Source organism: Anolis carolinensis, chromosome 1 (genome assembly GCF_035594765.1).
Source record: "Anolis carolinensis isolate JA03-04 chromosome 1, rAnoCar3.1.pri, whole genome shotgun sequence".
NCBI classification, from domain to species: domain Eukaryota; kingdom Metazoa; phylum Chordata; class Lepidosauria; order Squamata; family Dactyloidae; genus Anolis; species Anolis carolinensis.
Genome location: NC_085841.1, coordinates 356,679,942 through 356,704,565, shown reverse-complemented (window position 1 = coordinate 356,704,565; position 24,624 = coordinate 356,679,942). Strand labels below are relative to the sequence as shown.

The 24,624-nt window shown below is 40.8% G+C and overlaps 1 protein-coding gene across 3 annotated transcripts in view; it reads left to right on the top strand.

Annotated features, from left to right (window-relative positions):
- Positions 1–24,624, top strand: part of syt16 (synaptotagmin 16) — a 141,669-nt gene that overhangs the window by 104,942 nt on the left and 12,103 nt on the right. For 2 of the 3 annotated variants that reach the window (XM_062968584.1, XM_062968585.1), the window contains 3 exons: positions 7,859–8,115; positions 16,718–17,161; positions 20,806–20,995. In XM_062968584.1, coding sequence (XP_062824654.1) covers positions 7,859–8,115; positions 16,718–17,161; positions 20,806–20,995 — 891 coding nt within the window. Of the gene's footprint in view, positions 1–2,785; positions 2,999–7,858; positions 8,116–16,717; positions 17,162–20,805; positions 20,996–24,624 lie in introns of all 3 variants that reach the window. The other variant, XM_008121418.2, reaches the window with a different exon arrangement.

Sequence of the window (24,624 nt, the reverse complement as noted above, 5' to 3'; positions counted from 1 at the left end):
GATATGACCTGCTTTTGCTCTGTTGGCATAACCTTCTAGGGATCAAATCACATCCATGTAATTGAGAGGTACCAGAGTAGGTATTTATGGTAGGGAGAAGTATATATAAATTAAAGTGAGAGCCTTGGGTCTTAGATCTAAAGCTGATTGCTAATCTTAGCTCGAGAAGAACCACTGAGCAGCATATGACCAGTTATATAAATTCTGTTTAATGGATCCACTGTAGATGAAACTAGATACTGGGTTTTGTTTTTGAGAAATATGCATCTAGGGGAGTTAGATAATAAGAGAGCCACACTGCTACTGCATTTGCCTAAATATTCCCACAAGTCCTCCAACTGTAGTGATCAGGCCAATATGGTGCTGTGCCACATCTCCGTCTTCCTAGCCATCTGTATGGGAAGGAGGAACAGAACAGAAGGAAGCTTTCCTTTGGGAACTCATGGGACTGGGGGAGCAGTGGGTGTGAAGGACATTTGGTGTACGTGTGGGAGGAAGAACGCGAGAGTGAGAGAGTGTTTGAGCATGTAAACATGCCAGCTGTCAAGTGTGTTACTATTTTGTATTGCTTACCCAGAGACTAAAAGAACACAGATCTGGCAGGAGTTTCTCAGCAATCTGCAGATATATGGAAAGGGAAGGGAGACAGATCTGATACTTAACAGCTTGCTGTTTTTTTGGAGTGGGGTTTTTGAACTGTTCTTATACTTATTATAGGTCTACACAGGGTCTACCTTCTCCCTAGTGTTGTGGTAATCTCTGAGCGGTTAGACTCAATTTAACCCTCTCTGGGGGAGATTCCACCAAAATGCAGCAGAGTAGCAAAAGCAAAAGCTTTCAAATGCAACAGTTACTTACATGGGGTGAGCAAAGAGAAGCCTTTCAGCTTAGGATGCCAATCGATTGCGGAGTCTCAGTAAAAGTTCAAAAGATATTTATTCAGGTAAAAAGAACTCCATTGTAGATAGAAAGGCTTGGGAGCTGTCTAGTCTACTCTAGACTGGTTTCTAAGGAAAAATAAGAAAGGAAAAATAACAAACATCTAAATAGTTACATCTTGCCAGGAGAGACAGCAAGATGCTGCTTGTTAGCTAGAAGAAAAAAAGGAGAAGAGTGAACCAAAATGGTTCCAACCTCATGGTCCAGTTTATTGGGGCCATAAAAGACATTCTGACCAATGGGAAGTTAGTGTCCCTAGAGATTCACATTTCTACTAACTTCAAAGTAAGGGATGTGACGTACACAGGATAGAGTGAAACACAGTAAAGCCTATCTAGGCATGCTTTGGAAACAGGGAAAGGATTCCATCAATTTAACTCTATCATCTATCTGACTATATTTAGACTTGAGTTGTCCAGGGTGATTCCCAACACCTAGTACCAGTTAGGACCTGGGAACCCTACTGAGTTGGCCGTGGGGTGAAAGCATGGTTGCTCCGTTCTCCAACAATGTCACATCTGAAGTGCACAGGACTTTCAAAAACTGCATTACACTAATTTTCATTTTGCTTTGGTGGAATTTTCTTGCCAGAATTTTATCATCTATATTTTCAGTATAAGAGTAAAGGTTTTCCCCTGAAATTAAGTCTAGTTGTGTCCGACAATGGGAGTTGGTGCTCATCTCCGTTTTTAAGCCAAAGAGCCAGCGTTGTCCGTAGACACTTCCAAAGTTATGTGGCAGGCATGACTGCATGGAGCACCATTACCTTCCTACTGGAGCAGTACCTATTGATCTACTCAAATTTGCATGTTGGTAAAAGCTGGGGCTAACAGTGGGAACTCACCCCATTCCCTGGATTCGAACCACCGACCTTTCGGGCAGCAAGCACAGCTGTGCCACTGGGGGCTCCGTAAATGTAAATGTTAATACAGATGATGACAAATCAATCTTCAGTTGTGACTGATCTGGAAATAGTCCCACAGCAGTCCTAAGACATTGGTTCCTTGTCTGTTTGGGAAAACAGTTCTCTTGTTTGTAGCATATTCTGGATATGCATGATGTAAGTTAGATGATGTTGATCGAGAGACTGCAGGAACTCTTCTTTATATATTATGCACCTTAAAAAAATAAAAGAAATGATTAATAATAGGGTGATTGATCATTTGGTAAGTGCCTGGACCATGCAACAGTTGAAATTGCATGCCTGCCTCTATGATTGTCTGCATATCCATCCATCCATCCATCCATCAATCCATCCATGTCTTCATTTCTCCATCTTTCCATCCATCCATCCATCCATCCATCCATCCATCCATCCATCCATTCCTCTATTCACCATGGCCTGCTGGAATGGTGAAGTGAAGGACGGAAGTGACTCCATCTTCGGTGTGATGTTTTGCATTACATATCACCATTAATTCAAGAATCATGACTCTGCTTTGGGAATATGGTCTACTCTTTAACCTTTTCCCTTCAAGATCTGAAGCTGGTTACCCAGAATGGGTCAGCGGTGTTCATGTTTACTGATCATGCTGGAAGTGCTCCAAATTCAGTTTACTAACTTTAGAAAAAAACCCAAACAAGCATCCTGTATTCATGGATCAAAAGGAGAAAAATGGATTTATGATTAAAAAGGAACGGAAAATGACAGAAAAGTGAATCAATCTTGTTGATTCCACAAAGATATCATTAAGAAGATAAGACATTCAGGAGGCCAAAGAGTCATTGGAAGACCCAGTGGACTTATGAGTTGTTCTGGTAACGTGGTTTTGACAATGCTCTCCCTGATGAGCTGACAAAGCTCATACATGTTGTGTGTGTGTGTGTGTGTGTTCTTTTCTCTCAGTGAACAGCTATGGGGAGGATGAAGACCTAACAACATCCTCAGACAGCGATGATGAAGTGATCAAGCAGTTCGAGATCTCTGTTTCACGTTCGCAAAGCTTTCGTTCAGGAGTTTCTGAGAAAGGAACCCAAGCAGGATTGGAGCGGAGGCCAAAATTTAACCGTTTGCTGTCTAATCACGAAGAGTACAGTTCTGAGATCTCTGAATGTGAAGGTATATTAATCAGAAATGTCTTGAGAACAGGAAAAAGAGAGATGGTTTGCTTTGAGAATAAATCACAACCACAAGGGGTAGAGTTCTGTTTCTTCAGAAATGCATTTGGATTTGTCCGGATTCAAGAACGCAGAATGCTTTGAACACTACTGCTAGAAACAAAATCCAAGACCCTGGTGTGCAGACTTATCTTCCTATGACTTGTATAGATTCTGTATTTAAAATCATAGCGGACAGGCATGACCTTTTCACATGGGAAATTTGTTTGACCTGAATGGGCAACAGCAGCAGTTGATGCAGTTGTCATACATCTCTGTATTCACATCAACACATCAACAAACTGCTGAGATCCTTCCATAGGGGTCTAGGTTCTACGTAATTAATTGTCAATTTATATTGGGCCTTATCATGCATCATGGAAGATACAGTAGAGCAGGGGTCCCCAAACTAAGGCCCGGGGGCCGGATGTGGCCCTCCAAGGTCATTGACCTGGCCCCTGTCCTAAACTTTAGACTTAGGGTTGACCTAAGTCTACCTGGTCTTTGGAGGTCTCTTTGCTTACCTGTGGTCTTATGAGATCATCTAGATGGTCTTTGAGGGTCCCTTTACTAACCTATGGTTTTATGAGATCATCTTGATGGCCTGTGGGGGCCCTTTCCTTACCTATGGTCTTATGAAACCATCTCGATGGTCTTTGAGGTCCCTTTCCTTATCTATAGTCTTCTGATGGCCTGATGAGATCATCTAGATTTTCTTTGAAGGTCCCTTTCCTTACTGATGGTCTTATGAGACCATCTAGATGGTTTTTGGAGGCCTCATTGCTTACCTATGGTCTTGAGATCATCTAGATCAGGGGTCCCCAAACTAAGGCCTCATTTACCTGGCCCCTGTCCTAAACTTTAGACTTAGGGTTGACCTAAGTCTGAAATGACTTGAAGGCACTCAACAACAACAATCCTAATTTTGGACTGTTTCATAGTCCGCCCCCCCCAACAGTTTGAGGGACTGTGAATCGGCCCTCCACTTAAAAAGTTTGAGGACCCCTGCAGTAGAGTCTTGCTTATCCAACCTTCACTTATCCAATGTTTTGTATTATCCAACAAGGTTTGCCTTTTAGTAGCCAGTGTTTTTGTAGTCAGTGTTTTCAATACATTGCAATGTTTTAGTGCTAAATTTGTAATTACTGCATAATGTTACTGAACTGCTTTTTCTGTCGATTTGTTGTAAAACATGATGTTTTGGTGCTTAGTTTGTAAAATCATAATGTAATTTGACGTTTATTTATTTTATTTTATTTTATTTCCAATATTTCTATCCTGCCCTTCTCACCGGAAGGGACTCAGGACGGTGTACAATTGGCAACAATTCGATGCCGATACATCATTAAAAACAATTTATTTATTTATTTATTTACAGCATTTATATTCAGCTCTTCTCACCCCGAAGGGGACTCAGGGCGGATCACATTACACATATAGGCAAACATTCAATGCCTTTTAACATAGAACAAAGACAAGACAAACATAGGCTCCCAGCGGGCCTCGAACTCATGACCTCCTGGTCAGAGTGATTCATTGCAGTGATTCATTGCAGCTGCTCTCCAGCCTGCGCCACAGCCCGAGCCCAACATATAAAAATATATTACAACCAATTAAATACAGTATAAAATATAAAACATAAACATATGCTTAAAATCTGTTCATCCAATTTAATAGGCTTAATAGGTTTAATAGGCTTTTCCTTAATCCCTCCTTCTTATTCAACCTTTTTGCTTACCCAATGTTCTGCGGGCCTGTTTATGTTGGATAAGCGAAACTCTACTGTATTTCAGTTTTCTTCTTTGGTTGTGCAATGCAAGAGGAAATATTTCAGGAAAGCTGTCCCCTATATTTGGGTTTATCATAAACGAATTCTGTAATGAGCTTCCAGAACATTAAAAAAAGGAACCATCCTGGTTTGCAGGACTTGCATTGTAATCTTAGGTATTTCTTCTTAAAAGTACTATAATCTGCTTTTATTTCAGTGCTGCTTTCTTTCAGGTAAGTGAGTATGGGATTACAGCTTTAGTGAATACCCTGAACTGTATTTCTTACTTAGTATCATTATTATCATTATATATTCTGAAATTTAGAAATGCTGTGTCTTAAGATGAATGCTTCCAGAATCCCACAGCCAGTGAGGTCAGTATACGCCAGTGGTTCTCAATCTGAGGTCCCCAGATGTTTTTGGCCTTCAATTCCCAAAACTCTTAACAGCTGGTAAACTGGCTGGGATTTCTGGGAGTTGTAGGCCCAAAACATCTGGGAACCCCAGGTTGAGAACCACTGGTATGCACATAGGATTGACGATTCTTGGAAAATGTTGACCAAAAAGTAGCTTTCCCAGGCTGTGGATTTTTGTCTCACTGAAAATCAAACTTATAAAGCATGGAGTATGTCAGGAGGGGAAGCAGGGGGAGAAACTGTGTGTCGGACGTGTGTAATGTGACTTGTCACTGTACAGCCACTTCTATTCTGAAAGCCTCAAACATTTCACTTATTTATTTTAAACTTTAAAAGCTGTCTTTCTGCCCAATGCTCTTATGTGCTGCAAATGTATATCAAACACATACTTTCTAATTTAGAGCTACAATCTGTTGTGTACATTGAGTTCTTTTCTATTTGGTCGGAGCTCAGAGTCTTCAGAATCGGCATGCAGACAGTAGATACTGCTTGAATCTTATGTACACTTACTTGTTGGGTGGAAATCCCATGGAAGTCCACCTGTTTTGAGAGAAAGTGGGTGGAATTGAGTTACGTGATTGCAAGACTTGATGCCAAATCCATTGGAATTGAGTCTCATTGAACTCATTGGAAGGCTAGTGTAGATAGATGCAGACTGTGAAATTCATTGATTTCATTAGGGTTCGTAGTCTGCAAAACTGATTATTCCTAAAATGTCTGAGGAATGTTCATAAATACCTGACCTTCCCGAAAGTGTTTTATGGAGAGCATTATTTCAGTTAATTTTGGCTGCTTCTTCTATTTTCCTTCTATCTATGGTTTTTTCAACCAGATAAAGGTAATGCCACTGTGTGTTTCTGGGATGTCAGAGGTTCTCAACCTTTGGCCCTCCAGTTATTTTGGGTTTTAACTCCAAAAGCTCCAGATAGTATACTTAATCATCAGCAAACGTGGAGTTTGCAATCCAGATCATATAGGAGACCAGTGGTTGACAGTCATTGATTTTGAGCAGCTTTCCTCAATGGGTCTTCCAACTGACTATAATGACTTGGGATGATGGAGGGTGTTATTCAGTGCATCTGGAATCTACCAAGGTTATGAAAGGCTACTTAATGAAATAGCATGTTATCGGTCCACAAGAGCCTTGAAACACCTGGATGCTCACAGCAAATACCATGAGATTAAGTTCTGCAGACAATCCCAGGCTTTCAGTTCTATATAATATTAGTGTTTACAACCTCAATTTCATATGCACTGTACATTTTGAAGAGCTTACTCTTAGGTATTCAATGAAAACATGCTGGCGGATGGCTTCCATATTGGTGGGGAGAAGGTTCAGCTGTGACATTGAACCCTAAAATATAAAGAAGTTATCCAAAATGCTGACAGTTTTTGGGGTTAGATGTGTTGTCGAAGGCTTTCATGGCCAGAAGTACAGGGTTGTTGTGTGTTTTCCAGGCTGTATGGCCATGTTCCAGAAGCATTCTCTCCTGAAGGTTCACCCACATCTATGGCAGGCATCCTCAGAAGTTGTGAGGTATATGGAGAAACTAAGGAAGGAAGGTTTATATATCTGGGGAAGGTCCAGGGTGGGGGAAAGAACTCTTGTCTTTTGGAAGCCAGTGTGAATGTTGTAATTAATCACCTTGATTAGCATTAAATGGCCTTCCAAGCTTCACATCCTGGCCTGGGGGAATCCTTTGTTCAGAGTTGTTAGCTGCCCCTGATCAATTTGTGTCTGGAATTCTTCTGTTCTTCTGTTCAGAGTGTTGCTCCTTATTTACTGTTCTGATTTTGGAGTTTTAATGAACTAACCTGGTCACAGTATATTATTTGAGAACACAAAAATGCTTGACCACTCCAATAGCTATCATGTCAGAAGCCATTGAAATCCACAAGCATGTGGACAATTTCAACAGAAAGGAGGAAACCATGTAAATGAAAAAAATCTGGCTACCAGTATTAAAAAAAACTCCAAAATCAGAACAGTAAATAAGGAGCAACACTCTGGAAACAGAATTCCAGACATGAATCAATCAGGCAGCTAACGACTATGAACAAAGGATCCCCTCAGGCCAGGATGTGAAGCTTGAAAGGCCATTTAATGCTAATCAAGGTGATTAATTACAACATTCACACTGGCCTCCAACAGACAAGAGTTCTTTCCCCCATCCTGGACCTTCCACAGATACTTTATATAAACCTTCCTTGCTTAGTTTCTCCATATACCTCACAACCTCTGAGGATGCCTGCCATAGATGTGGGCGAAACGTCAGAAGACAATACTTCTGGAACATGGCCATACAGCCCGGAAAACACACAACAACCCTTTGGGGAAAGAGTTCAGAGAGGTCATTTAACTTTTGCACTAAAACCTGGAGTGGATTCACTACTCCAATGATAGAGGACTCACCAGGCTCTACTGGTAGTATAAGAAGAAGCCATTGTTTACTTTGCTTGGAATGAGGCATCTTTACATAATGCTTTCAGCCCTCATGAATCCACAGATCTGTCTCACACATAGTTATCACTTCCAGACCCGGGACTGCAGTGTATTCAAACATGAACAACATAAATGGTGATACTAATCCTCCTTCCAAAAATGATCTTTTCCCCCTCTGTTCTTGAAATGTGTTAGATCTGGATGGGTTCAGCCAACTGAGTTACCAAGACAACCTCTCTTATCATGAAGATGACCGTCTATCTTTCGATTCAAGAACTGCATCAGAAAGTAGAGGCTCAGGGCAAACGAAGGACCCCGAAATGGAGGTTGGTGCAAAGCCGAGCCTCAGACGCCAAGAAACTGAAGGGAGCTTAGAAATGGAGACAGCTTTTAGCAATCAAGGATTCGAGATGAATGATGCTACTGACAGCTCCTCAGCATGGACTCCGGAGGTAAGGTGAAACAAGTTGTTCTTGCACAGTGGTATGCTTTGATTCTATGAAGTCTTATCCAAGATGGTTGTTTTTGGGTTTACTATGTCGTATGCATTAGTTAATACCTTTAAAAGACTGTGTCCCGCTTTTTATGAGCTGGTCATTGACCATAATAAAGTGAACTACAACTAAAGGTTTCCCCTGACGTTAAGTCCAGTCATGTCTGACTCTGGGGGTTGGTGCTCATCTCCATTTCTAAGCCGAAGAGCCGGCGTTGTCCGTAGACACCTCCAAGGTCATGTGGCCGGCATGACTGCATGGAGCGCCGGTAGGCTGTTAGGAATTGTGGGAGTTGAAGTCCAAAACACCTGGAGGGCCCAAGTTTGCCCATGCCTGATATATACCACCAGTCCTCCATATCCATACATTCTGCATTCACAACTTGAAAACATTTTTTAAAAATTCAAAAAGCAAACTTTGAGTTTGCTGTTTTAAATAAAATACACTATTTTGCCAAGTCTTTGCATATACTGGAACTTGAGCATCCATGGATTTTGGTATTTGTTGGGTTCCCGGAACCAACCCCAGTGTATACCAAGGGCCCTTTGTAATAGTACTACATGGAGATGCTTATACTATAGACTTGAACTGGTTTAATTGTTTTGGCCTTCTTCCTACTAAATAGTAAAAATGTAATGGCAAGTAGGATGCCAACAGGGAGTATGTACCATCAAATACGACACTTTCCTTTGTTAATGTGGGATTTGTGTATTGGTAGTGTTTAAATGAAATTTGTTTCTTGCTTGTATTGCATACTGATTGCATAATCCAGAGTGTACTATAGTCTGTAAACAGAGCCGGCCCTAGGTATTTTTCAAGTGTAGGCGAACAGAATTTTGCCCCCCCCCCCCCCAACCAATCACTGAAAAATAACAGCGTTGGATAGGCGAAAATGTTTGATAATAAGGAGGGATTAAGGAAAAGCCTATTAAATATCAAATTAAATTAAGATTTTACAAATTAAGCACTAAAATATCATGTTTTACAACAAATCAACAAAAAAGCAGTTCAATACCTTGCGAAGGCAGGCCGCAGGAGACAGGTGTTGCCTCGATGGTGCCCTCAACAAGATGGCGCCACAGGCAACTGCCTAGTTGGCCTGGTGGTTGAACCGCCTCTGTCTGTAAAGAGTTAATTACTAAGAAGCTGTGGTGTCCTTGATGGATGGCTGGAACTGGGGAGTGTCCAGACACAAGTGTTTGTACATTACTGATTGCATCAGTTCTGTTCGGAGTCGAGTGCTGTCTGCTTAGAGTGAGAGTCAAGTCCTGTGTCCATTGTCTGCAAGTCTGTTTGTCTTGATTATTACTGAAGTTAGTAAAACTTTGTATATAGTTTTACCATCGTCTTTGATGTCTCTTCATTCTGCATTCCACTGACTCCATCCAACTACTGCTGCGCTGCAAATTACTCTGACATCCTTATGGTATGAATGTTATCAAATGAGTGTAAACATATGCTTGCAGATATTTCTTAATGTAAATAGTTATTCTCCCTGTGAGATAGTTGAGTATTGATTCCATTGTACAAGTAAACAGTTGAGAGGAGAACATCAAATGCTTTACTGGGCCAGAGAGCATGCATCCTTTTAATGATCATAGAGTAATTTTGCTTGTCAGAATTTAGAGATCAGGACATTGTATGATTGCTGTAAAGGAGATTGAGAAATGAGAGTGTTCAAGGCTTTACAAATTCTGCAGCTGCAGATGCTTCTCTTCTTCCATTCCCTTAGTTGACAGTTATTAAGAGATAAGCCTGTTTGCAAAGGAATGAAAATTTTTAAAAAATTCCCATAGATGCGGCGTAACAAGCAAAGGAATGTTGCCTACAGTGGCAGTTCTATTTTCCTTCAGTTTTTGGCTTGAATCCTACAAAGACCGTAGTTCTAATGCTACCACCACATTATTTTCTCTAGGGAAGAGCCCTAGGTCAGTGAGTTAACCAACAAGAGGCTTAATTTACCCGCATCATCTCATGTATGAAGTGTGGTGCCGTCCACAGCCTTAAATAAAATGACGTTGCATTTCAAGATTGTAATTGAAAAGACAGGAAAAGGAAGGACTGTGGTCATCAATTTGAAATTACTGAAATTACCACAGTTTGAAGGCCCCTATTAAAAAAAAACCCTGTTGAGGAATAGGAAATCACTAAAGAGCACAGATGTTCAAATGTTTTACTCGGCATGCTGCCTACGGGATTCTGGAAATTGTGCCAAAGGATACGGAGCACCATAGTTCCTTAGTATCCAAATAGCAAATTGATAAAAGAAAGGACTAAATCCACATCCTGGAAATCTTGGCCAACCAGCAGATGTCTATTACCTCAAACACACAAAGCAGGTGAACCCAATCGGTCTATTGTTTCAAACATTGGCACTGTCACTGTTGGGGTGTCTGGATATAAAGACTCAATACTCCAACCAAATGCACCTATAATCAAGCTCCATGAGCAATACCATCTACAGCAGTAGTTCTCAACCTGGGGTCCCCAGTTGTTTTTGGCCTTCAACTCCCAGAAATCCTAACAACTGGTAAAATGGCTGAGATTTCTGGGAGTTGTAGGCCAAAAACATCTGGGAACGACAGGTTGAGAACCACTGATCTACAGCTTCCAAGGAAACAACATTCCTGCTTCTGCAAAGACACTCTACACCAACATCCCATACAAGGATGGTACAATAAGACATTACTAAACCAGCCTTTTGAAGCTTTATGGCCAGTTTTAGAACTGTCATTTTCTGATTCCAGCTTCACTCTTGATATGACCCCCACAATTATGTAACTGTTATATATATGGGTTAGTTTGGAATATCAGTATGCAAAAGGAACTTGTATCACCTTGGAGACTAATTATGTAACTGGCATATATATGGGTTAGTCTGGAATTTCAATATGCAAGAGAATATTGTAGCGCTTTAGGGAACGGCGTTGGTAGCAAAAGCTTTCATAAAACAGGAGTGTATTTATACAGTTTAGCCTGTTGTAGGTCTGCCCAGAGCACATTTGATGTTGTTGATGCAACACATTTGTTGTTGTTGTTCTGTAGATGGCACGGGAGTGTATCCACTTCCCTCTGTCTTTCCATCATTGCCTTCTTGCTGGTTGTTGGTGATACCAACCATAAAACCTTCCAAGACCTCCTGAAATCTCAATTTATTTTATTTTATTATTTGTTACAATATTTATATCCTGCCCTTCTCACCCAATAGGGGACTCAGGGCAGCTTACAATAAAACACATATATAGAATTGTACAATACATTGTGAATCAATTAAAAAGTTATTAAATTATATCAGACATTCATAAAAACACTTATAAAATACAGATAGGCATGTTGGAGTCTAAAAGACTGGGCCTGTCAATTGAGTTCCAGCGTACATAATAATAATTAGTGCTGCTAATTGTTATTCAAAAGCAATAGGTCTACTAGGCTTGGATCTACTAGTTCATGGGCACGGTCCAAGATCAACAGAGCACTTGTGGTAGCCAGGAGCTCATGGCATGATCCATCACTGTGCTGATGAACACAAGGAAAGGGAAATCAGTGACTTTGGTGTCCCGCCTCGACACCAGATAAGAAAGAAGAGGGGGAAAGGTGGGATGTAAGAGCATGAAAAGATTGTAAAACTAAGCTTCACTGTGGCATGTCTGTATTTCTGAACTGATCAGCAAAGTTTCAGCCTAATATTACATTCTTCCGGATTTCGATCTGTCTTCTCTGAAGAGCTTCCATCTGGCTGCATCATGTAGTTCAAATAAAAGGCTGAATCTGCACCTCTGACATTCTAAAAATACCCCAGCATCTCCGAATGCCATTGAAATACCCACCTATTCGGAAATGAGAACTGCACTTTGGCAGTGCGGCTACAAATGCCATTTCAGGGCCATTCTCATAATTGCCTTCTTTGTCAGATTGATATTGGCTCCCTCCCCACTCCTCCTTTTATGCTCTTTTCCCCTGCTTGCTTTTCTTATATCTAGCTGGCTCACATAAATTCATTTCTGGAAGCAGGGGTGCATTGTACTGAAGGCTGTACTCAACTAAATCTAACTTTCATGACATCTTTCCCTGTTGGACTATAGCAAAGAACAGTTCTTTCATGAGAAACTTATTCAGCATGCGCAACCCTGGTAAATAATGTATTTCACACTGCAAGTATTTCTAAGGGGAAAAACATATCTACACATTAAAATGGAGTAGTGCTTGGGGTTGTGGGATCTGAAACCAAGAGACTAGTTCTGTGTTTTCTCTGCCACCAATTCCTATAGCTCAGAGGTAGGATTTGGATGTGGCCTGTAGGCGGCATGTGGTTTGGTCCACTGCATCTCCATTTGTTTACTGTTAAAATAATTTCGAAATATCCAAATTAGTAAGTAGTAAGTAAGTAAGTAAAAGTTTATTTGTATACTGCCCTCTCTCCCGAAAGGGACTCAGGGCGGTTTCCAATATAAAATCAGCATAAAACATTGTACAATAAAAAACTGAAAACACTATAAAACGCTATAAGAATTAAAAACAAAAACAAAACATAACAATTGACTAAAACAATCACATAAGCAGAAGGAATATAATCACTCAAATAACATATGAATCTGCAAAGAAAAAAGAAAAAAAAGTCCACTGGGATGGAGGAGAGGATGTTAAATGTTCTGTTTTGGGGAAGCCCCTCAGCCTGAAACAGTAATAACATCCCCATACAATATCTCAAAAGGTGACCAGAAATTGTGTTATGCCACTTCCAGTCAGACAAGCTAGCACGAATGCTTTATGCATTGGACAATAACTCTGGAGATGAGGGTTTGAATCCCTGTTTGGCCATGGGGACGGCCTTTGACAACTCAAATTCTCTAAGTCTTTAGAGGAAATCAATGGCAAACCTCTCCTAAACAAAACTTGCCAAGAAAACCCTGTGATAGGTTCATTATGTAGCTGAGTGAAAATCACATGTACTTCATGTTTGATCAGTCGACACATTGTCTTGTCAAAGAAAAGATATGCTATGCAGATGAACAGTAAATAACAAGTTTACTCTTTAAAATGCAGAGCAACATATATACATTCATATGAGCAGTTGCACTCACTCACACAATGTCTTTTTGAGAGAGATTCAAATAGTCCTTAGATGTCCATGTAAAATGTCTGTTGTGACTCAGCCACAGCATAGCCAGAGTGAGGATGAAGAAGGGGATTCTGGGTTTCAGATACAAGAGCTAGATGATGGGATGCAGAATGAATTTCAGGTGGATGGCATGGGAATAATACAGGCTGATTCAGAGGCTCGAGAAATGCAGCTTGAGCAGAATGAACTGTTGACGCCACAGGCCATAGATAACAGCCAGAATGACATTCCCATAGGAATTAATGAGCAAGAGATGTCTTCAGCCCCAGTTCAGGTGCAAGATAACGAGAACCTTGAATTATCTAGGGTGGACCGGTTGTTATGGAAGGGAGTTCAGCCTCGTAGGAGTGTGAGATTGGCGGGGAAGAGAGAAGCCTCCACAGGAAAGAGAAATGCATTTCTGGGGTGCTTTTAAAAGTGTGTGTTTGGAAATAAATTTTTGTCAAAGCAAATTCTCACTTCATCTGAGTGGATGTTCTGCTTCATGCCTAAGAGAAGATTTCTGTTCCGGGATCTTTGAAACCTTTGGGCCTTTGTTCTTTGGGATCTATCGTTTACTGTTTTGGCTAATGGACTTGTGGATTATTATGGCTTATGAACTATTGGATTTCTATTGACTTTTTTATTGCCTGCTTTGATTTATATCTGCTTTTGCTCAATAAAACTATAAAAGACTTTCTCCCGTGTGTGCCTGGGTATCTATAGCAAGGTGAACTATTCTGAGGTGCGACAATGTCTTCCTCCAGCAGCCCAGGAGCAAAACCTCTCCTTTCCAAACTGAGCTCCAGCAAAAACTGTACCTGTAGCCAAAACTCCTAGGCTTAGTTAGCTCCTTGGGTGTGACCCAGCCAATCATCTTGGTGCTTTGAAATTTTCCTGTTCACAAACACACCATCTGATTTTTACATGCTGCAACACATTATAGGGTCAGCATGGGTCACAAATTACTGGAAAGTGTGGAGTCACAACAACAACACAACTATAAACCTATGTAGCTGAAAATTAGCTGATATACTCTCAGGGTTCAGTCTCTCTCTCATCTTCTTTTTATCATTATCTATCCATGTATTGTGATTGTTAATTACTGTTCTGCCTACCAGGAGTGCCAGTTTCCAGTTCCAAAGGCCAGTTGGAATAATGCTATTCTGACCACACTATTGGGAACTGGGCTTATACCTAGGAAATAGATATATATATTCAAAAGAATAGCAGTGCCTCCTATACTCAGATGGTGCACAGTTGGAGACTGTAGTGGCTAGTGGTTTCAGTGTCATTGCAGCAGTGGATTTGCTCTGAATTTTAACCTAAATTCTGAAAGTCCTACCCAAGGTGCTGAAACATGTTCCCCAACTGATTTCAGCACCATGGATAGCACCTTTGCAAGCCAAACTAAAAGTTACAGTAGGTTCACTGCCCTGATGACACTAGTTGAAATTAAAAAGAGAATATGAAAAAACAAATATTTGTCTAGGGAAAAGATTTGGCTCCTGTGCACTTCCTTTTTGCTTCATCTTCCAGATGGATATATTTGAGTATAGGGTGCATTTCTGTAGCTTCACTATAATTTCATGCTCCCCCAAAAGATGGAACATTTAATGGATTTATAGAGCATTTCCGATGTTCTGCATTATACTCTTTCTTTACAATGATGGAAGGACTCTTTGTGCAACTCATTTAGTTTCCTGTAAGTAACAGTGCACCCAGCATAATTTCTTGATCCTGGGGAATCAGGTGATCCCATATACAACCACTCCTTGAGCTGCTACAGGCAATATAGATCCTCAGTTCTCTCAACTGTGAGTAATTGCTGAACACAGACAACCAGCCATTTTTCTTGGGAGATAGAATATTGAATTTGGCACTTGAGAGTCTTAAGAAATATGTGTGTAGGGGTATTGTTTATAAGTAACAGGACTACTGGAAGACATATCTAAAACAAAGACTGGAATGAAGTGTGTTTTAAGAAGAGTAAGGGATGTCTAATCTCCAGTTCCTTAAAAAATTTGGTTACACACTGGTCACTAAGGAAAATAGCCTACCAGAACTGTGAGATTTAGGGTGTTGTAGCACAAAAATAAACTTCTCAGATTACTTGATCTCCTCCTTACTTTCTCCTCAAAACAACCCTGTGAAGTAGAATTACAGAACATGCACACATAGAGATAGCTGGGGCAACCTGGAAGCAGTAGTACAAAAAATGTAAACTTTCCCAAGCTCTGTTTTTTCCCATTCTTGTCACTGCTAGGCTGTTTTGTTGCACATCTTTTAGTGTGTTATTCTGCATACCATAAGTATCAGTTGCTGTTAACTGCCATCCAATCGACTTTGACTTATGCTGACCCCATAAATGAAAGACCTCCAAGTCCAACCTATCCACAATGAACCCATTCATGTCCAGATTCAAGGTGTCAGAATCATCCTGCTTTTATTGCTTTCCCAAGGCTGAATGGTAGAAGGAGAGGGTTTTGGTGAGCCTCTGACAGGACACAGGGCATGTCAAATCAGCTGAATCTGGCCTGATAGGTCATAATTGTTTTTTTTAAAAAATAATTCATGATTTTTTGTCTAGAATGCCTAGTGTTTCCATATTAAAAACAATATCAAGGCAACATACAAGCTGCACATAGTGATCTACAACAAGAAAATAACAAAAAAATTACAAGGTGTTGGAAAAAATAGTACTAGCAGTAAAACCATTAAGTCGTGCAGAATTGCTCTGTTCCCTTGAATAGCCTGTTCTTTTATAGCGTGCTCATGTTTAAATAGAAAGGAGTGATCTCTATAGCAACCTTTTCTAGTCCAAGATTAAAAAGCACCTTTGAACAGAAAGCACACCCACCCAGGAAACGGATCACCTGTCTGCTTATCTGTCCTTTCCCCCCCTCTGCCTTGGTTTTGTTTCATCACTTAAACGTTTTGCAGAAAGGCAGATGAGTGTACCTGAAAGGCTTATCAGAAACCTGTTGTTTATCTTAGTACTCATATGTATGTCATATTAGCCATTAATAAAGAGTTTTCTCTATAAACGTGGACCTTCTTTCCTTACTTAACAGAGAAACAGTGCCCAGTCCTTAAGCTGAATGCATTACGTGTGAGGGTTTCTTAGATATTCCAACTCCCTTCATCTCCCGCTCATATTTCCTTCAAGCCCTGTACCTATTATTTCCTGTTTCTCAGACCACAGTACCCTCTTCCTTGCCCTGTTTTTCATTTGCATTTCTGATGCTTCCTGGTTTAACAGATTAATTCCTCCTTTCTATATAGAAGAGTAAATGCTCCCTGAACACCCCAAGGGAACATGGTAGATCTTTTGAACCTCACCTTTCCTGCCAAAATGAAATCATCATAGAATGTCTAAACTTCAGCAATTTTCTTTCTTGCTTTCCTCCCTGTGATATCCCATCTGCTTTTCTTCTCCCTTTTTATTTTCTTTCTTAACAGGAACACGAAGGAGCAAATGTGCTGCCGGCTCATCCTAGCCCCCGTGAACCCATTTGTAAGTGTGGAGACCTAGATATCATCTTTGATTATAGACCTTCGACCCAGAAGCTGCTGGTGACTGTCCTGGAGGCGAAGGATATTCCTGACAAGGACCGCAGCGGAGTGAGCACTTGGCAGGTCCATGTGGTCCTGATGCCCAGTAAGAAGCAGAGGGGAAAGACCAGTGTGCAGAGAGGCCCCAGCCCAGCATTCAAGGACAAGGTCACCTTTACCAAGTTGTCTCCCGAGGAGCTGAGCCGCTACGCCATCCGCTTCCGGCTTTACTCCGTGCGCAAAATGATCAAGGAGAGGATGATGGGTGAACAGCTCTTTTATCTTAGCAACCTCAATCAAGAGGGAGAAATGAAGGTGACATTGGTTTTGGAGCCAAGAAGCAATTTGTGTGTAAGTCCATTTTCAGTTGAGGCTGGCTCTTCACATGTCTTGCTATCTTCACATGAATTGCTATCATTCACTGGGGTTGAAAAGACAAGAGAGTTCAAGAGACTCTCATTATTGTTGGTCTGTGCTGTCAAGTCATTTGTGAGTTATGGTGACCAAGAGTGTGGATTTTCAAGACAGACTAGGGAGTTTAATCCTGGTCTCCACAGTCATAGTCCAGTGGTCAAACCACTGTTAAATGCTAGCTTTAGGCCCATTCACAATATTGTTTCCAAAATCTGAATGTACCATATATACTCGAGTATAAGCCAACCCGAATATAAGCTGAGTCACCTAAATTGGTCACAAAAACTGGAAAAATGTATTGACTCGAGTATAAGACGAGGGTGGGGACCAGGCTGTGGCGCAGGCTGGTAAACAGCTGCTGCAATAAATCACTCTGACCATGGGGTCATGAGTTCGAGGCCAGCCCGTGGCGGGGTGAGCACCCGTCAATTAAAAATAAAATATAGCCCCTGCTCGTTGCTGACCTAGCAACTCGAAAGATAGTTGCATCTATCAAGTAGGAAATAAGGTACCACTTACAAAAGTGGGGAGGCAAGTTTAACTAATTTACAACGTTGGAATGAGGAAGTGAGGAAGTGCCATCAGAGAGGATGATGAAGCAGCTGCTCCCCCCTGTGGCTAGAATCGAACATCCCCTCAGGAGAATGTTAAATTGCCTCTGCGTCTGTCTGTCTGTTGTCTCTGTCTCGGTTCGATGTGTTTATAGGCATTGAATATTTGCCCTATATGTACATAATGTGATCCGCCCTGAGTCCCCTTCAGAGTGAGAAGGGCGGAATATAAATACTGCAAATAAATAAATAAATAAATAAATTTATACCCCGCCTCTATCTCCCCAAAGGGGACTCAGGGCGGCTTACATGGGGCCAAGCCCGATTAAAAACAATAGCAATATAAAACACAATGATAGACAAAATACGTGCACAATTATAAAAATTTAAACATTAGCCAAAAAAAAAAAACAACAAATGACAAGAACTAATAAAAACATGGATTAAAATGGAGAGGTTGTAAAAGTAGACTGGGTAAGATGCACCATATACATATCGTAAACATGAGGTGACTGATAAAGTGCTGCAAATTCTTGAAAGTGCAAATTGGGTTGGGAATAGACCCTGTGTCTATATCAAATTGACAAAGTATAAGCCGACCTGAATAGAAGCCGGCCAGGACCCTCACTCGAGTATAAGCCGAGGGGAGCTTTTTCAGCCCTAAAAAAGGGCTAAAAAACTAGGCTTATACTCGAGTATATACAGTATAAAGTCTGCTGGGCTGGAGATGAGCAGACACAACTTTGGACTCTCTTTCCATCTAAGATGATTGCTATGAAATTAATGATAGAATTGGAAGGGCTGCAAGGACCATCCAGTTCAACCCATTCTATCACACTGTGAAGTTCTAGCCAGGCAGAGGGTTAACCAGCCTCTCTCCCTCTATCCCCATATGGCATCCCTTCCCAACTCACCCGTTCCAAACTATTGATGTTTTCTAGGCTAAAAAAAACCCATCACATTTGCTGACCTTTTGTTCCAGATATATGTAGGTAATATATATTTCCAACTTAAGTCTTTATCAGCTGTCCGAAAGGGAGCAGCTAGAGGTCACTAGCACATACCCTCATCTAGAGTTCAGTAGCAGATATGACCTCAGTTAACAAAGCCTCTGAGAAAGAAGCTCCTTTTAATAGCATTTTATGACTGCCAGCCCCTTGTTCTATTTCTACCTGGAAGGTTTTATAGCAACATCGCCATTAGAAGGGTGGTGAAAGAGGTTTGAAGAAATGTACTGATGGTGTCAGTGTGCAGCAGAACTTATGCAGTGAATATAACACAATAAAGTTTGAGGTGTGAAAGAATGGAATTCTGCTCTTTCTCATCCAACCATAGCTGTGTGTGTCTGTCTACAACAGGCAGGGTGAACAGTGGTATTTTGTGTGTCCGTGTGTCTGTGTGATATATATATCTATATATATAAAAGGGTAATGAAATTTTGGCCTAGGACAAAACAACAAAACTACACATCCCAGAATCACTAAACTTGGCAGCACAACCCCTCATCCATGCCTCTACGTTCATACAACAGAAAGAAAAGAAAAACGAAGTCCTAATTAGAGGGAGAGGGATAATTGTTTTTATCCAATTGCTGCCAGTTAGAAGGTTAAGCTCCGCCCACTTGGTCTCCAGCAAGGGGACAGGCTGAGTTAGGCCTCACTTAGGCCTCTTCCACACTGCCTATAAAATACAGATTATCTGATTTTAACTGGATTATATGGCAGTGCAGACGCAAGGCCCTTCCACACAGCTATATAACCCATTTATAATCTTATATTATCTGCTTTGAACTGGATTATCTTGACTCCATGCTGCCATATAATCCACTTCAGTGTGCATTTTATACAGCTGTGTAGAAGGGGCCTCATATAATCCAGTTCTAAGCAGATAATATAAGATACTTTATTTTCCATACCACCATACTTCGCCACAGCAACGCGTGGCCGGGCACAGCTAGTGTGTGTGTGTGTGTGTGTGTGTGTGTGTGTGTGTATATATATATTAAGTTTGGCTATTTTGCTCACTTCCAGCCCCTACTGTCTCCTACAAAAAGGGGGATGGAGGATGAGAAAAAATAGTAAGAAAGTTATTGAAGTTGTGGCCAGTCACATCAGGTAATAATAGGCTAAATAGACAAATAACTCTGACAATCCTAATGAATCAAATAGTATACTGGAAGCACTGAGAAATAGTTACACAATATCTAAGAAGGAAAAACTGCATGCATAACCCTTTGGGAACTGTGAACTAAATAACAGACATTATGACTTGGGAAAAATAGCACAACAGCAGACATTAAGGGGATTTGCTTGAGTGCAAAACACCAACAGGATGCTGCCAAATCTGGATCTGGCCTATAGAAGTTCAGGTGTTTTAAGTCTTTAATTTTGATGTGGGTAGTTACTTGTATTAATCTATTGCAGCAAAAAATGAATGTGGCACCATAAAGACTAGCCATTATTACTTGGCAGGCCTTGGTGGACTGCAGCCGCTTCCATGAGAGCTTATGCCAAATAAAATGTGTTAGTGTTTAATGTTCCACAAGAGCCTCTGTTGTTAAATATTTAAGATGTGGCAGGGCACTATTATGTCGGTTGCAATTTTCTTGGTAAGTGTTTGTTTTTCCCAGAGCTTGGAAAACATTCTTTTGGATTGTGACAAATCAGATGACACCTGAGAGACTAACAAGTTTAATGGAGCGTAAGCTTTAATCAGATGCAATGGAAAGGTATCCACAAGAATTTAAGCCAAATAAAACTTGATAGACTGCATGGTGTTACAAGACTCTTTACATTTGTTGCAACAGATCACTCCAATACTAGGCAGATGGAGAAAATTTTGGAGCTATGGTCCAAACTGACTTTTGCTATATGCCATATTGGCTGGGAAGTTTAATGCCAGAGTCCTGACTTTGGCAACGTTAAGTCTGATGTTAAATGAAAAGCAAGAAGATTTCATTCCATCGAAAATGGTCTCTCTCTCTTTTTATCTCTCCCTTCCTTCCCATTTCCTTTCCAACCTTTTCTGCAGAGTGGGGGTTCCCAAATCAGCCTGTCTGCCATCTCTCACAGTGACAGCGCTTCTTCAAATCAGTCCCTGTCACATGGAGGGGTTCCAGAACTACTGGTCGGCTTGTCTTACAATGCTACAACAGGGCGATTATCGGTAGAAATGATCAAAGGAAGCCACTTCCGGAACCTTGCTGTTAACAGGCCACCAGGTATGTGAAAGGGTTGCCCTGCTATTCAGTCAAGTCCTGGCTTGGTGATTGTTGTATCCCAGCCTGCACCTGAGCTGTCAGATGAGTCTGAGTTTGGGCCTGTTCAGCCTGTGATTGTACCTGCACCTGAGGCTGCTGTTCCTGAGGATTCTGGGAGCAGGGATACAATGGTTTCAAACAGGCAGCTTGATCCTCATTCCTTGGGAGACTCAAGGTCGAGTTATCCCTTGGCAGATGGGCATTCCAGTCTTGATAAGAGTAATGAGGTTGACAGAAACAAAGCAGATGTCAGCAGAGACAAGAAAGGGAGGTTTTGAAAAGGAGCAAACGGTTACTAATGAGAAAGGGTTTTGAGCAAACTTCCCACGGAAAGAGGCCTTGATTCTAGTTTTAAGAGGAACTGCTTCTGAGAAAGAATTCAGGGGTGGTAACTTTGCTCATTGAGAGGTTTGTTCCTGCTTCATGGACTCTTGTTTCATGTTGCCTTTGGACTTTCATGGCAAGTTCTTGTAAGCCTCGTATTTTGAGTTTTGTTCCAGTTGTTGTTCCTGTTCCTGGGTATTTTGGATTGTCATGTCATGTTCCTGAAAGCCTTGCATTGTGAATCTCTTGTTCCAGTTCAAGATCCTGTTTTTTTGCTCCAGTCCTTGATCCTGTTCTTTGTTCCAGTTCATGATCCTGTTCCTTGGACTAATTTTGATTACCTTGATTGAAGTTTATTCTTGTGTTTGGTTTTCTATGGATCCTTGCTTCAAGATTCTCAAGTGTCTTGTACCTTGGGGACTAAAACTTTGTTTTATTGACTTTATTTATTATTTATTTACAGTACTTATATTCCGCCCTTCTCACCTCGAAGGGGACTCAGGGCGGATCACATTACACATATAAGGCAAACATTCAATGCCTTAACATAGAACAAAGACAGAGACAAACGCAGCTCCGAGCTGGCCTCGAACTCATGACCTCTTGGTCAGAGTGATTTGTTGCAGCTGGCTGCAGCTGACTGCTACCAGCCTGTGCCACAGCCCGGGCTGTGAACTTTGATTTGCTATTTCGTATATTATCTTCAATAAACAGCTTGCATTGCTTATAGCCTGGGACTCCAGTGTGGTTTTAAGGTGTCTCTGCAGCGTAAGGGTACAACAATGATTATGAGATATGAATTAGAAAATCTGTCACCTGGTACAGTACTGCAATTTAGCTGCTTTTTACAGTACACGTGTAACAAAAAGAGGCTTCTCTTTTCTCCAGATAGTAAAAGGCAATTTGAAAAGAATGTCTTGGTCTGTGTCTCCACACTTCTCACTTTTGCCTGTGATCCAAATGAGATATATAGCATTTTGCAGGGAAGGTGTGTGTGTTTGAATAACCTGAGAAACCTGTTTGACTAGAGGCAACAACAGGACAAAAATTACAGTAGGACTCTCCTATCTGCAAGGGATGTGCTTCCTGCTATCTGAAACCATGGTTACTTGAAAATACTGATATGACCAAATGCCATTAAGTTACCTGACTTCTGGTCCCAACATACCATACATTTCCACAGTTCAGTTTAGTCTCCTGCTTGGCTCTGAGTGAGGTGTCTTATAGCTGCAGGTTGTTCAGTAGGCTGTTGATAGCAGCTCAGCCAGTAGAAGCAGTTGCCTCCAATGTTAGGGAATACACTCCTGGTTTTGGTCCAGACTTTTAAGAAGCTCTCCAAGGTGCTAAACCTATCTTGCAGTTAGGATTTAGCACCTTGGATAGCTCTAGTTTAGATAAAACTGGGAAGGGAGTTTAGAGCCTGTTCAGTAAGACTGAAAGGAACACTGTTGGCTTCTTGGGTCATCTGTTGGCCCTTGTCACAGGGCAGCAGAGATTGTGCAAGTACAATATCTTTGATGACAATTTGTCTTTGGGGCTTTTCATTTGGCAACTGGTGTTTTGGGGTCCAGAACTGCTGCTATGGTTGCTGGTTTTTGAACTGTTTTGCTAAAGATAATTGTCCCCATCCAAGGTGCATGTCTAGCATATTCTATAATGTTGGCACATGATGATAACTGAAAATGGCACAATGGTCCAACAAGAGAAAAAAGATACATAATGAATTAAGAGAGGATAAAACCAAAGCCCTGAGCTTCACCGTTCCTTAGGAAAAGTAGAAATAATCTCATATGATAATTACACCTTGCATAACTGTGATTATTTCAAAAGCACATTAGGTCCATTAAACAAATACAATAGTATAAGATGTGAAGTGACACAGAAATTAAAGAGTGACTTTGTGGATTTGGGCTAAGAAAAGAGTCAACCTCTTAAATAAATATAGTATTTATTTAGCACTTAATGTGAATAATGAGACAAGTAACATGGCAAAGTCCTCCCTAAGACTAGATGCATACCAGATATTGCATGCCAGACTGCTATTTGCATCAACTAATCTTTACAGTAAACCATATGTTTTCTCAGCATTGAAAAACTTGCTTCTTTGACTGTGATCAATATAAAAGTAAACAATCTAGTCTGAACTATATCAGCTATGTTTCTGGGTCATTTGCCTTTCTAACAATGGTAATGTATATGCATTGGCTTGGCTTTCTGTATCGGTTTAAGGAACAATAATCCATGGACAGAGGAGCTAGAAATAGTTTAGTTATCACAGATGGTTGCAATATGATCCTTTTCAACGTGTAGGCTACCCTTAGGCTTAAAAGGATATTGGACCAGCACTAATGCATATTAGTGACATTCTGAAGTTTCTCTGAGAGTTTATCATACTTTTAACAAGGATGAAGTTTTGGGTTTCTGCTTGGAACAGAGAATGGACTTGTGTAGAGATCAGTAACAGGTAATCCTTTCAGTAGGGCTTACATCCATTCTTGGTTTCAGCCTGAACTTCAAACTCCAGGAGGCTGAGCTTTTTATGTCACAGGATGTTCTGGTTGTGAAGTGATTTATAGTTTATATCAAGTGTCCCAAAAGCAAGCAAAATGCAGCAGAGTTCTTTCACAGAAAAACATGTGTTTCAGCTTGTCTATCAGCAGAGTCCAACTGCCAACATCTGACCTTATCTACACACACTGTTTAGTAAACCCATGGGTTTCATCCAAAATATCCTGAGGCTTTAATCTTCACTGTTGCAATATATGCAGATTCACAGGATACACAGATTCACTTTCCTTGTACTTGCAAACAATCTGAGAATCAAATAGTTACATACGACACAGACAGATACTCACATTGAATCACGCAGGAGAGAGAAAGATGGATTATTTCATCCTCCTTATGTAGCCACCTGCTGAGAGGTCATCAGTAAGGACACTGGCTGATGCGCAATTCCTTTGCAATAACCTTCACATGGTTATGACTTAGCCATTGCCACAACTCCTTAGGTGTTGCATCATGACATTCACCGTCATACCCAGGTGTTATCAATATACCACAAGTTCATAAAACAGTATTTTTTCCATGGTTACAAATGCTGTCCCATTTCTATTTAACATTTCAGGACCCAGAATAGCCCCTTTAAGATTTAGACCAGGGTTCTCGCACTTTGTTTCTCCTGATATTTGGAATCTCAGCTTTCAGAATTTCAGACTGTTGGCTCAATATACTGGGACTTCTGAAAGATGAAGTCCAAAATACATGGA